The 12,850-nt window shown below is 38.9% G+C and overlaps 2 protein-coding genes and 1 long non-coding RNA gene across 5 annotated transcripts in view; 2 read left to right on the top strand and 1 right to left on the bottom strand.

Annotated features, from left to right (window-relative positions):
- RB1 (RB transcriptional corepressor 1) overlaps positions 1 to 12,850 on the bottom strand; it is a 150,521-nt gene that overhangs the window by 63,590 nt on the left and 74,081 nt on the right. The gene's annotated exons all lie outside the window — the stretch shown is intronic.
- Positions 1 to 12,850, top strand: part of LOC102445424 (uncharacterized) — a 187,820-nt gene that overhangs the window by 163,875 nt on the left and 11,095 nt on the right. The window contains exons 2-3 of the long non-coding RNA XR_016348480.1: positions 8,215 to 9,075; positions 11,951 to 12,029. This is a non-coding gene — a long non-coding RNA (uncharacterized LOC102445424). The remainder of the gene's footprint in view (positions 1 to 8,214; positions 9,076 to 11,950; positions 12,030 to 12,850) is intronic.
- LPAR6 (lysophosphatidic acid receptor 6) lies at positions 2,482 to 6,153 on the top strand. Its single transcript, XM_089775483.1, has one exon. It carries the CDS (start codon positions 3,253 to 3,255, stop codon positions 4,303 to 4,305), a length of 1,053 nt encoding a protein of 350 aa, XP_089631609.1. The 5' UTR covers positions 2,482 to 3,252; the 3' UTR covers positions 4,306 to 6,153.

Below are 12,850 nucleotides of genomic sequence, written 5' to 3'. Positions count from 1 at the left end.
ACTGACCAGCAGCTGACTCGGGGAAGCCTGGGGCAGAGCAGCTGGGGTGCTGCCAGGTTGGTCCTGCAGTGCCGCCCCCCCATCCCTCCCACCCCATACCCCTCATAGCCCCCCCCCCCCGATAGTGTGGCATATCTGATATCTGGCATCCTCTGGGTCCTAAAGGTGCCAGATTATCGGAAGTTTACTGTATATGACAGAAACCAGCAGAATCAGGCAACTCTGCACAGGGACAACAGTCAACAAAATGCGTTGTGGGCCACACATAGAACCCCAATGGGCCACATGTAACTGGTGGGTTCCAATCACTGATCTAAAACCATAATTAGGCACGTGCATTAGTGACCTGCCACCCACCTGAGTTCATTAGTGCTTAATTTCATAAACTTAATCAGGTGCCTAAAATGTGTATCTAGGAGCTTAACTTAAGACACCCAAATGTTTAAGTTTGGGGTTTTACATTTGTGCTACAGTCCTCTTTTACTAAGAAAGTTATGTGCTCACAGTCCATACTCAGAAGAGAAACTAAAGAATGAGCAGAGAAGCAAGCCCAAGCCTTCCAGGGCCTGAACCATTGAAAGCACTAGAAAGATTTTCATTTACTTCAGTGGGCACTAGGGCAGGGGTTGGCAATTTTTGCAGGGGGGCACTTAATGAATTTTGGCACATGGTCATGGGGCAGGGCCTGAAGCAGAAGGAGCAGGGCTGGGGAAAAGCCCTCCCCTCCCCCCCAGAGTTGTCGGGGGAGGGGGGGCAGAAGCTTTGAATTAAATACCGCTAAGGGCTCCTGGCACCGGTCCCTGCCACTACCATGTTGACTGGCAGCTGCCTGGGGTTGCTGTACCTACTTAAAGGGCTCTCAGCTCTAGCCCCTGCCAGGGTAGTGCCACTACCAGGAGCTGTGAACCATTTAATTGGATCCTGCTGACTGAGCCACTGCCTGGAAATTCAGTGTCAAAGGCAGTAGGTTATAAATAGGAAGTGGCAAGATGCAGAATGTCGACCATATCAAACTATTAGGTGGGCTGGATCCGGCCCCCGGGCCACATCTTGCCCTAGGACATAAGAAAGTGAGAACACAAAACATGACTAAACATAATGGTCTTGCTTACACAGTAAGCAAGAAAATAGGTTGCTGTATTACTAACCTTACTTTTAGCAATAACACGAAGTAAAAATCTATATCTCATGGGTGAAAGTTAACAGTGCAGACAATTCTGCTCAATTCACCTTTCCATCTCCAATATATTTATTGTAAACTATATATGCCTCTTGGTTAACCAGGAGTCTCCAGATATGCACATTTATCAGGTCATAAATGTAAGAAAAAATAGAGTTTATCAATTTATCAATTCACTTCTATCAAGAAAGCCGTGTAAAATTGTTTGGAAGGAGAGAGAAATTTGCCAGTAAGCCTTAAATTAAATTAGTACAAAAATCATTCTGATGCATTTCGGACATCAGCTTGCTAAGCCTGGCAGTGAAAAAACTATGCCACACCCCTGTGAATAAGAAGTTGATACCTACCATTATTTACAATGGGAATAGACTACACACTATTTGCTAACCTGGCCATGGCTTAGGTGTGATTGCTTAACAATTAGCTTGAAAGAAATGCATCAGTCACACATATGCACAAGGATTTCCCTTTTAAGACCTAAAATATGCATTTTTTATGTCCAAAAGAGACTAGTGTATCTAAACTGAGGGTCTTCTTGTACCATCTTGTAAAGGAGTTTCTCTAACATTTACACAGTATTTTAATAAGTAGACATTTATTTCCATTGTATTAGTAGCTAGAAGGAATAATTACAGAATGTACAAATAAGTGATTTACTTTACAAAATTATCAGAATAAAGTATTTTATATTGTGTTAGAACCTAAAGTGTATTCAGTCTTCACAAACAGGAAAATACTTTCCTTGCCCTACAGAATGCACAATTTAAAAAAGAAAAACAAAGACTTTGATGGAGGCAATAATAGGCATGTCTTCTTAGTTCAAAATTTGGGTATATGTGATTTTGATTGTTAACCTCACTATATTCTAATACTCCTTTCCTACCCCTCAATATATTGCTTTAACCTCCCTTCCCTGTCCCCATGCCCAGATTCAATTTCCCTTCACATAAATTAACAGTTCTCAGAAAAAACATCAGCTCTATGTATCACAGAGAAGAATACATTTTCCAAAATTACATCTTTATGAAAAATTCAGGGATAGCTATTAAGAATTTCAAAATGTGAAAAATAATTAACAACAAAGGAAGTTAACTGCTTACAAGTGGAAGTTATTCTCCCATCCACAGAAGTCTTTCACAACTACAAAGAAAAAAAAAGATTTTTGCACTGAATGGGGCAGTTAAAAAAAATAAAAAGCACTTTTGCTGACAAAGGACTTTTCCCCGGTACAGAAAGAGTTAATAGCAGCCGGCTCCACCACGCCAAGCATTTGCCTGCCTCCGAGGTATATTCCCTGCAGACACATTATCAGATTAAAGAAAGGCAAACAAACTGAATTGAAACCATTCTTTAAGTCCAGCCTCTTCTTCCTGTGATGTCATGTTGCAAAATGATTGAGCTTTCTCCCCGCCCTTCTCTCTTTCGAATAAGCAAGGCTTACTATACACTCGGCGTTTAAGGCGGATATCTACATTCAGCAAGAACGAACAAGCTTTGGAATTTTATTTCTAATTTCAAAGCAGCCTGCTTTCCACCCTTTGGGGTTAGCAGGCAGGCAAGTTGAAAAGCTTACAGCCAAGCGGCAATGAGAGGGGTTGAAATGCCTACATTTTTCAGAGCCCGGGGAATCTTTTCCTAAAAAGGAACCTCTGTTAAACTTTGGAGGGAAAGTTTGCAATATAAAGTACTCTACTTTCTGACTTGCAACTGACCATAAAACAGCAAGTTCTGTATCGGCTTCATTACATCTGGGAAAACGAGCGTGTGGAATTAAATAAAAGGATGACTTCATCTACCAGCGCTGCCTGTATTGGGTTTACCGACCAGGACTGGATGTCTGGCTATTCTGGAATTTGGCAGAAAAGAATGATCTCCTGGTGATTACCAGAGCTGTATCTTCCTACTGCAACATTCATGTTTCATCTTGGAAATTTTAAAGTAAAACGGAAAACTTGTGAAATCACTCATCGACCAAATTCATCTACAAGGTACCCAGAGATTTTAAAGTAGTCAACAGCAGAAGGAAAGCTAACTAAAGGAATTCAACATTGTAAATTTAAATTGCCATAATAATGGTACAACCTAATTGTCCCAGTGAAGACTCCTTTAAGTATACTTTATATGGATGTATTTTTAGCATGGTGTTTGTCCTTGGTCTAATATCAAATTGTGTTGCTATATACATTTTTACTTTCACATTAAAAATGCGAAATGAAACAACAACTTACATGCTTAATTTAGCAATATCGGATCTGCTTTTTGTGTTTACTTTACCCTTCAGGATTTATTACTTTGCAATACAATACTGGCCATTTGGAGACATACTTTGCAAGATTTCTGTCACAATGTTTTATACAAACATGTATGGAAGCATTTTCTTCTTGACTTGCATAAGTGTAGATCGTTTTTTAGCCATAGTACATCCATTTTGGTCTAAGACTCTTAGAACCAAACAAAATGCAACAATTGTCTGTGTTGCAGTATGGATAACTGTGATAGCAGGAAGCATACCAGCAAGCTTTTTTCAGTCCACGGTTCCACTAAATGACAGTAGTACCAAAGTACTAAATGACACTAGTACTACCAACCAAAGTACATGTTTTGAAAACTTTCCTAATTCCACATGGAAAACATATATATCAAGGATTGTGATCTTTATTGAAATTGTGGGATTTTTTATTCCACTGATCTTAAACGTGACCTGTTCTACGATGGTTTTAAGAACTTTGAATAAACCAGTTACATTAAGTCGGAACAAGTTAAGCAAAAAAAAGGTACTCAGAATGATTTTTGTCCATTTGGTGATATTCTGTTTCTGTTTTGTACCATATAACATTACCCTAATACTTTATTCTCTTATGAGAACACAAAGATGGATTAATTGTTCATTAGTAACTGCTGTCAGGACTATGTATCCTATCACTCTCTGCATTGCAGTCTCAAATTGTTGTTTTGACCCTATAGTATACTATTTTACATCAGAGACGATTCAAAACTCAATAAAGAGCAGAGTAACTAGACTACAGGATTCCAGATGCTCTGAAATTGAAACTTCCGAAAACTTTTTTCAACACAGCCTCCAGACTTTAAAAGCTAAAATATTTGTTAGTGAATCTACAATATAAACCGAGAGAAGATACTGGGACTGTGATACTTCAGCTGTGAAACTGTTTTCTTGTACAGATTACCCTTTTTCATCTTGGAAAACTGTTCATATAATGATTAAATACTTTATAGAAAAATGTAATTACTGTAAAAATTACACATTTCTAAAAGATGTCCAAGTTTTCTCTCTCCTGCCTTTGTGCCCCAAAGTCCATGACCTGTTATATAGTCCTCCTTATAGTTTTGAACCTCACAAAAAACAAATGATAGTCAGAAATCTAAGTAGATACTAACAAGGCCCAAAGGTGTTTTACAATTCAACAAAGCATAAAGAGATAGGAGACTAGATCTTCACATTATTTGTATTAGCAGGTTAAAACAATTGTGAAGGCATGATTATTTTAGGCAGCAACTATTTTGTTTACATGCTGTTTGGATTCTTGAAAGCACTGATAAAGTTATTGCAACTGTGGTGTCCATTCCACAGGTTCCATATATACCCGATCTTTTCTAGGACTTATCTACAAAATTTAAGCTATTCCTTTAAAAAAATAAATGCACAGATGGATAAATAAGTACGCAAAGTAATTGAAACTAGATGTGTCAATTATTTAGATAAGAATATTGCTGACAAAATAAACTTAAAATAAGTGGTTTGTTTAGGTCATGTAATTTAAATTTAAAGTGCTTCTTTGACTGAGATTGAAAAAAACCACAAAATGTATATTCCTCTCATGAGTTCAGCTACCGTAGATGACACGTTTAATATTCTTTGCCAAGATAACAGGAAATGGCAGTTACTGTTTTGTGTAAAGTATCCACTCCTAGATGTTCTGTACACCACAGAAATGCCATAATTCTGATGTCTACGTTTTTAAAGATGAGCTTCTTGTACATTTAGAAAGAATAAAAGTATTTATTTATATGAAGTGCCTGAAAGTTGCTGCACTAAATCCAGACATTTCATTTGTTTTTACAATTAAGCTATGCGCAATAAAAGATTGTTTAAAAGTTCCCTGTATTTCATGTATTCTTCAGCAGCTGGAGTATTGTGAACATCTTGCTCAGAATTTAATTATACTGAAAAATAAATATTTAAAAAATTAAATAAAGTGATTAGTGGTGGTTTTCTCCCAAAGATAACGTCTGAAACAAAATTGAACAAGTATATTTGTGTTGTGGAGTTCACCGTTCAGTTATAACATATAGATGTGTTACTAACAATTCAAGAACTCTTAATTCAAGACAATTTCAGGAACGGCAAGTTCACGTTATAGAAAGTATATACTGCAATTTGATGTTTGAGTATATTGTCCAATTTTGTCTACCGTTCAATCTAAGTTTTATTCATATTTTACTTTAGGTCTGAAATCCAATTGCATGCTGTTATTGAAAATGTGTACTTGTGTTAAGTTAAAGAGCTTAACTTACCAGAACCTGATTCTGATAGATTTTGGAAGCCTAACCATACAGCAACACACTATCCCACAGTCGTACAGATAGGGAAACCTGAGGAATCACAAACTGAAGTAAGTGCTACACATGGTACAGAACTATGTGGAGAATGGTTTCATTGCAACGATTCAAGGAGCTTTAATTAGATTTTAAACTGTATTCATATTGGCACCTATAAAAATAGCACTTAAAGTATAATTTAACTGAAATTTATTATCAGATATACTTAAGAATACTCTAAATCGCTCACTGCAGTTTAGATTGTAAACTCAGGGGCTGTTCTTTTTATTCAAAATTGTTTTACATGACTGTTTGCCTGTTAGCAAATACATGGATAACTTTGAAAGTTAATTCCTGAGTGTATAAGCATACATAAAATGAGCATGCATAGAGGAATAAAATTTAAAATTACAGTGGCTGTTACTTATTTTTTTTTTTAAACTGGAATGCCTTTAATTTTGTCTTTCTTGTTCTCACAAGATGCTTAGAATGATGCGAGTCTCTCATTATTGGCATGTGCACACATTCACCAGCCCCTCAAAACAACCAGCCTTCTACCAACAGAAAATGATGGCCTAAGTTCTCAGCTAGACAAAGCTACTCCTTAATTAACTTCATGGTTAATTGTGGCATGACACTGCTACATTCTAGAAGTTAAGCACAATGAACCCTCACCAGTCCATCCCAGAACATGGTAGGCTGAAGTGGGGTGGATTTTTCAATATTACATAAATACACAATCACTGGTCTAGTGGTCAGAACAGATTGAGGAGATAAAAGTGTATATAAGGGTATTTACTGTCCTTTAAAATAGACTTTTCATAGTATTGAAAAAACACAGCAAACACTAAGGGAGTATCTACCCCACAATCAGAAGTGTGACTACAACATGTGTGGACATATGCAAGCTAGTTTTGATCTATCTAGCTCAAATAAGTGAAGCAATGTCAGCACTAGTTGCACAACCCTGCCCAAGACCCAAGGTCTGAACTCCAGATACCACAGGCTATACAACTCCACCCTGGACTCTTGAGTATACAATGGAGAAAATGAGGGTTCACTTCTCTTGTCAGCCAAGCTAGCTAGATCAAAGCTAGATTGGGTATGTCTAAAAGGAATGTTGCCACATCTTTGATTGCACTGACAAAAGCTAATTATAGTTCATCCCATACTGTCAGCAGTGTGGTCTATGCCAGCTTCTCTCAAATGTGGCCACATCAAGAAATTTCTGAAGCCACCACAGCCCCCTGGGTCATTTTGCAAGGAAAAAATGTTAGCTTTCTAAGTATTATCACAAGAGAACAGTAATGAAGAAAGTACTGTGTGCGTACAGATAAAGTAATATACTATTTAGATCTCAGATGAAGAGAAATCTACTGTCAGCAGAGTTAACATCTCAAACACAGCTAGAGTAAGTACAGCTATATGATCAAAATTTTCAAAAATAAGCCTAAATTGAGGCTCTTAAATCCATATTTAAGCACCGATTAGAGGGATTGCCAAAAGTTCCTATATTTGAAAACTTTGGCCATTACTTTTCAAGGGACAGAGGGATCATTTTTATAGCATAATGAATGCTAAGCCAAAGATGGACTCTTTTCGTAGCAACCAAAATGTAGTAGGGAAGAACAGAGGAAGTTGTTCACTCACAGCCTTCATTTGTTAAAGTGGTATACAGTAATTATAGTCACACGTGGAAAAAAAACTAGCTAAGACACCTACTTTCTGAGCTAATTTGTAGTTAGATTCTTTCTTTAGTGACAAAAGTAAATTTAAATTTACTACTATAAGTACTGCACAGTCAAAAAGCTATGGGAAAATACTAGACATTCTTCTTAAACAGAGGCAAAGTTCAACATGCTATCATCACTCCTGATATTTGCATAGGTGGAGTAGGAATCATAGCCTCACTTTGTTCAGGTCAAATGTGTGATGTAAGCTTCAGAAATTTCCAACTGGTATTTGAGCTATTCAGAGTGGGGGATGGAGGAAGGGAGGAAAAAAATAAAGTGCTAAAATAGAAACTGTTTGTTTCTATTCATGTATTACACGTGGACAGTAGTAATAACCACAATGTATATAGAGAGCCTACCATATTGAAGTTCTGATCCCTATCTGGGGGCCTCTAGACACTACCACCATATTTTAAAATCGTAAAATAATTGGTATGTTTAATTTATATTTATAAGCTTAACTGGCACAAAAAGAGTAAGTCATTCATATAAATGAATGAAAAAAAATAAGCAATTTCAAAACAATTATCCAAAGGCTAACACAGTATACATTGAAACACTCATGGCTATCCATGAAATATAATGCACTTTGTGGAATAACACACAGCAGTGCCCCAAAATTTGCAACACATGAACTTTATGGCTATGGCATTCCATGCCTGGATACCCAGGGAAAAATATACATCAAATAAGAAACCCAAATTAAAGCAATAAGTGGTAACATCTCATTTGGACAATGAGGTATTGCATTCCCACTGAGGAGGGCTTGTCAGAATTTTTCCTAACAATGTTTGCTATTGGGAACTGCTAATCCGCAGAAAGCAAAACATGGTATGGAAACATGCTGTTTTTGACTCATCTTCCAAAGGCAGTGTTCAAAGCTTGCCTGCAACCTTGCCTGCCCAACTCCTCAGCAGCCCACCAAAATGACTGATGCGGAGTTGGGAGCCCAGTTGAGAACCCAACTCCTGCAGCCTATGAATCCAGCTGTTTTGAAAGTTAAGCAGCTTAGGAAGTGAGGCTGGAAGATCTGGGGTCACCAGGCTATTCTGAAGCCAAAGACCCTGGAAATCCTGGCACCTCTGACTGCAAATGATATACCATTCTGGCCAGACACAAAATGGCTAAGGAAATATCTTTTATTGGCTCAGATTCTTTTGGTGTAAAAGATACGCTTTCGAACTTCACAGAGCAGTCTTCAGAATTTGTCTAATATCCTGAGAACAATATGGCTGCAACAATGGAAATAATTCTTGACAGTTTCACTGCGGCTATTCAAGTCAGGAGCTGCTAGTGAATCCGAGGAACATGCAATTTTTTGCTTCATTACTTTCAAAATAAAAATGTTATCAAAACTTCATTTCACAGAAAATTCTGAAAATATGTTTCCATTCTGAATCAGAACAGAAACAAATTTCAAATTGGTGACATTTCTCTGAAATGGAAATTCTGACCATCTATCACCCTGAATGCTAGAGAAGTATGAATATCTATTGTATATATTTGAGAGAATTTGTCTGTCCATTTGTTCCTGAACTCCTAACCGTGAGACCTGGACCACCAAATTCAGCACAGTTTCCGGTTATCATAACTTAAAGCAAGGTAAGGGTTTGGTTGTGCCAGGACAATGGGATGTGCCTGGAATGGGTTTGTTTCTCATAAAACCATTCAGAAAAACTGACTCATCAGGCAGGTGAAAGGGACTGGCTAGTGGCATGTGCACTCCTCCCCAAGTCTTCCAGCCTCCTGGGCCCCCTTTGGGGGGGGGGGGGAGCTGAAGCTTCCCACCCCTTTCACCGCCCAATTTGCAAAAGAAGATTGCTAGCTATTCCCCTTAGTCAAGGAACAAGGGGAATGTACACAGTGTGCTGCATTCCTCACTCTGGCTGAGGAGTGCAGGGAGTAGACGATCCAGGACCTGCCTCAGCTGGGGAAACATTGCACTCCTCCCCTAACCGTGCCTACTGGAACTGCAGCAGCCACAGAGGTACTTCTCACCTGATCCCAAGCTGCAATGGTGAAAGGGAGCTGGGATTGTCCCCTCTCCTTGGGGCAGCCTGCATACTGAACCCCTTATTCCCAGCCCCACCCCAGAGTAATGATGTAAATAAAGCATTGACATTTTCATTTTACTTTCCAAAAAACAAAAACTGAGTTAAGGACCCGAGCAATCCTGGGTAAATCTTCTAGAAACTAAATGAGCATACTAAAACAAGTTAATCTGTTCTTCTGCCTTGTAAATTAGTGGGAATTTCTTTTACTTTCCATAAGAAAATGAAGTACAAAATAGCTGAAATCATAATGCAGAAATAAATAGTGACTGTCATATAACCCCGTGACAATTATGTGTGGTTCAGATATATCAAGTATGGCTGTTAATAAATCTAACATAGTTGGGGTTGGTCCTGCTTTGAGCATAGGGTTGTCAGATGGCTTCAACAAAAATACCGAACACCCCAGCACCTCCTAAAAACCACTGGGGAAAAAATTCTGTTGGGGGGGGGGGGAGAAGAGTGGAGGGGACACAAAAGTTGAGGGGAAAAAAAAGAGATCCGAGAGTTATTAAGCAAAAAAATAAATAAAAACAGCATTAAAACTGTATGGCCCCTTTAACTGAGTGCAGAGTCAGAATAGGGCTAGGGAGAAATTGAGCACTAAGACCCAGGGGAGGCATTGCTTCCCCTTGCTCAGGTCTTGAGGTTTTTTGCCAGTGGCCATCTTTTTCTTTTGGCTGAGCCACAAGGGAGTTTCCCTGCAGAGCCAGGTAAGCAGGGGAGCCAGGGGCTGGGCCCATTTGCTGAGTCTGTTGTAAGGTTGCCAGGTGTCCGGTATTTTCGCATCCTGGCTAGGGGAAAAAATTCAGAAAAATACCGGACATTTTAGGTGTCCGGTATTTTCTGTTTTTTTTTACTGGACAGGAGGTGAAAATACCAGACTGTCCGGGTCAATACCGGAAACCTGGCAACCGTATTTGAGCAGTGGGTTGCACTAGATGACCTCCTGAGGTCTCTTCCAACCCTAATCTTCTATGATTCTATAACTCCACTGGATTTAAATAGATGCATTAGACATGCACCTATGCAGCTAAGCATAATTTCTCCCAGAGGAGCTGCACTGATGTAGCATACTAGAATTTGGTCTTATCAAACTCAGTCAAAATTCAGACTTTGCAAAAATCAAACTTTTACAAGACTTAAGAGCAGCAAATTTAAAAACAAATTTAAAAATTGTAATAGCAACTTTAAAAAAATGGCCCTAAAAAAGTGGTGGGCAATCTACAGCACGCGGGCCACATGCAACCCATGTACCTGCCCTCTATTCCCTCTCCCGGCACTGTGGCTCATGCACTTACATACTTCTCCCCTTCCCTCCCAGCATTTCTTAAGTACTATGAATCAGCTGATTCTCATTCCATCTCCACTTCTTATCCTCCATCCCAGAGTCTGAATGCTGCAAATCAGCTGTGCACTCAGGAAAGGAGGCTCAGTGGGTGGAGGGTCTGAGGGAAGGGGTCAAGTGGGGGAGGGGCCTGCAGCAGAATAGAGGGTCAGACAGCCCCAGGCAAAATGAGAAATGATACACTGAAAGCAAGGGTACATGAGAAGTGCATACTGATTATAAAAAATAATCCCTCTTTCTTTAAAGGGACTAGTTAGGTTAAAATCAGAAGCGAGTCCAGTGAGAATTGTTTCCAAGAAGTACAGTACTTATTACTGACAAATTTTATTTTAATATACCCCTTAATTTGTTTTTTCTATGATGAGCCAAAAGACCTTTAATCAGAGACAAACTGAATTCTGAACTTGTACATAAAAACTGTACAATGAGAAACTTATTAAATATTAACCAGGTAAAAACTGAACTATGATTATACATCATGAAGTGCTGCACTGCACAGCTGCTGATGGCTGTTCAGTGGTTTGGTTGTGTCTCTACTTGAATCAAAATTACACATCATGATGGCTGCACCTTTTAACTGGGTTGGGCTGAGATGATTCATTATTACTGCATCATACAAATCTATGAATGTTATGGTAACATTAGCATGATCAATTCTTTATAAGCCAAGGAAGTCTTTTGAATGTTTAATTAGTGTAAAAAAAAACCCAGACAATTTAATTGATATGGCCCAGTGCAAGAGCTTAGCATTAAGCAATTTGTTCTCTTTTCTAGTTGCCTAAAACGGGGGTTTCTCAACCTTCTTTTTGAACCCTTTTCATGACATGCTGTAAAATCTCAAGGCCCAGCTACGTGACAACTTTTTTTTAGCATATAAAAGCTAGAACCAGCGGGGGAGGGGGGTAGCAAGCTCGGCAATTACCTGGATTCCCAATCCACAAGGGCCTTCTTTCAAAGCCATGTTGATTAAGCTTTGGCTTCACACGGGGGGGGGGGGGGGTTGGTTCAGGGCCCCAATGCAGTGGGACTTCAGCTTTCTGCTCTGGGCTCTAACAAATCTAATACTTGCCCTGCTTAGACTCCTGAAACCTGCTTGCAGCCCCCCTGGATGCCTGGACCCCTGGTTGAGAATCATTGGCCTAACATATAGCACCCAGGTACGTGTAATAGCAACATTCACCTTCACAATAAGCAGGAGTGGTAAACCAAGGTAGAGCATTACAAGAAGGATTACTGCTGGGCACTTTTTTAAAATTGGTCCCTTACCAGTAAAGTTGGTAAGCAATTTCAAGTAATGTATTGCCTGTACATGGACTCAAAAGGCTTGATCCAATTCCCACATAAGGCAATGGATCTTTCCTATTGATTTATCTGGGAGTTGGATAGGGTGCAACATGACCACTACTAAAGTATTTAGTCCAACATCATGAACTACTTATTCACAATAGTGAACAGTTACATGAGTCTGAACAAGAGGTTCATTATCTGTCCCTGAGACTGTAGTTTATCCAGTACCTAATTTTAACCCTATGGTTGGTCCACTGAAGACAGTGGGCCTACTCACATGCTTGAAGTTAGGAACTTGCTCAAGTACCTTGTTAAATTAGGACCTCTATGATTCATTTTCACAAGCAGGCAGTTTTTCTATTTGCAAGGCTTTCCTCCATTTTATTTTTGGCATGTGAACAATTCTAGACAAAGCTTGCCACCTGTGGCTTAATGCATGTCAAACTTCCCAGGGAACCAATGGGGTTTTGTTTGAAACCTGGCTCCATAGCCATTGACGATTTTTTTAAATTAGCCGTATATTTACAATTACATATCAAAGACTGGTTTCTTAACACACAATTTTAACTAAGTTTGACACACAGTTATGCTATTTTTAATCATCAAACCATTCCTTTCAATGAATTTTATGATAGCAGGAGCTGATGTATATAATCTTAAGTGTAGTGATTGCAAGAATTTCCATTGTAAC

Source organism: Pelodiscus sinensis, chromosome 1, assembly GCF_052426305.1.
Source record: "Pelodiscus sinensis isolate ZL-2025 chromosome 1, ASM5242630v1, whole genome shotgun sequence".
Taxonomy (NCBI): Eukaryota; Metazoa; Chordata; order Testudines; family Trionychidae; genus Pelodiscus; species Pelodiscus sinensis.
The sequence above is the reverse complement of the archived record's forward strand: the minus strand, read 5'-3'. Positions and strand labels throughout refer to the sequence as shown.

Excerpts from the sequence above, each read along its gene's own strand:
- LPAR6 (XM_089775483.1), top strand. The coding sequence starts at position 3,253 with ATGGTACAACCTAATTGTCCCAGTGAAGACTCCTTTAAGTATACTTTA.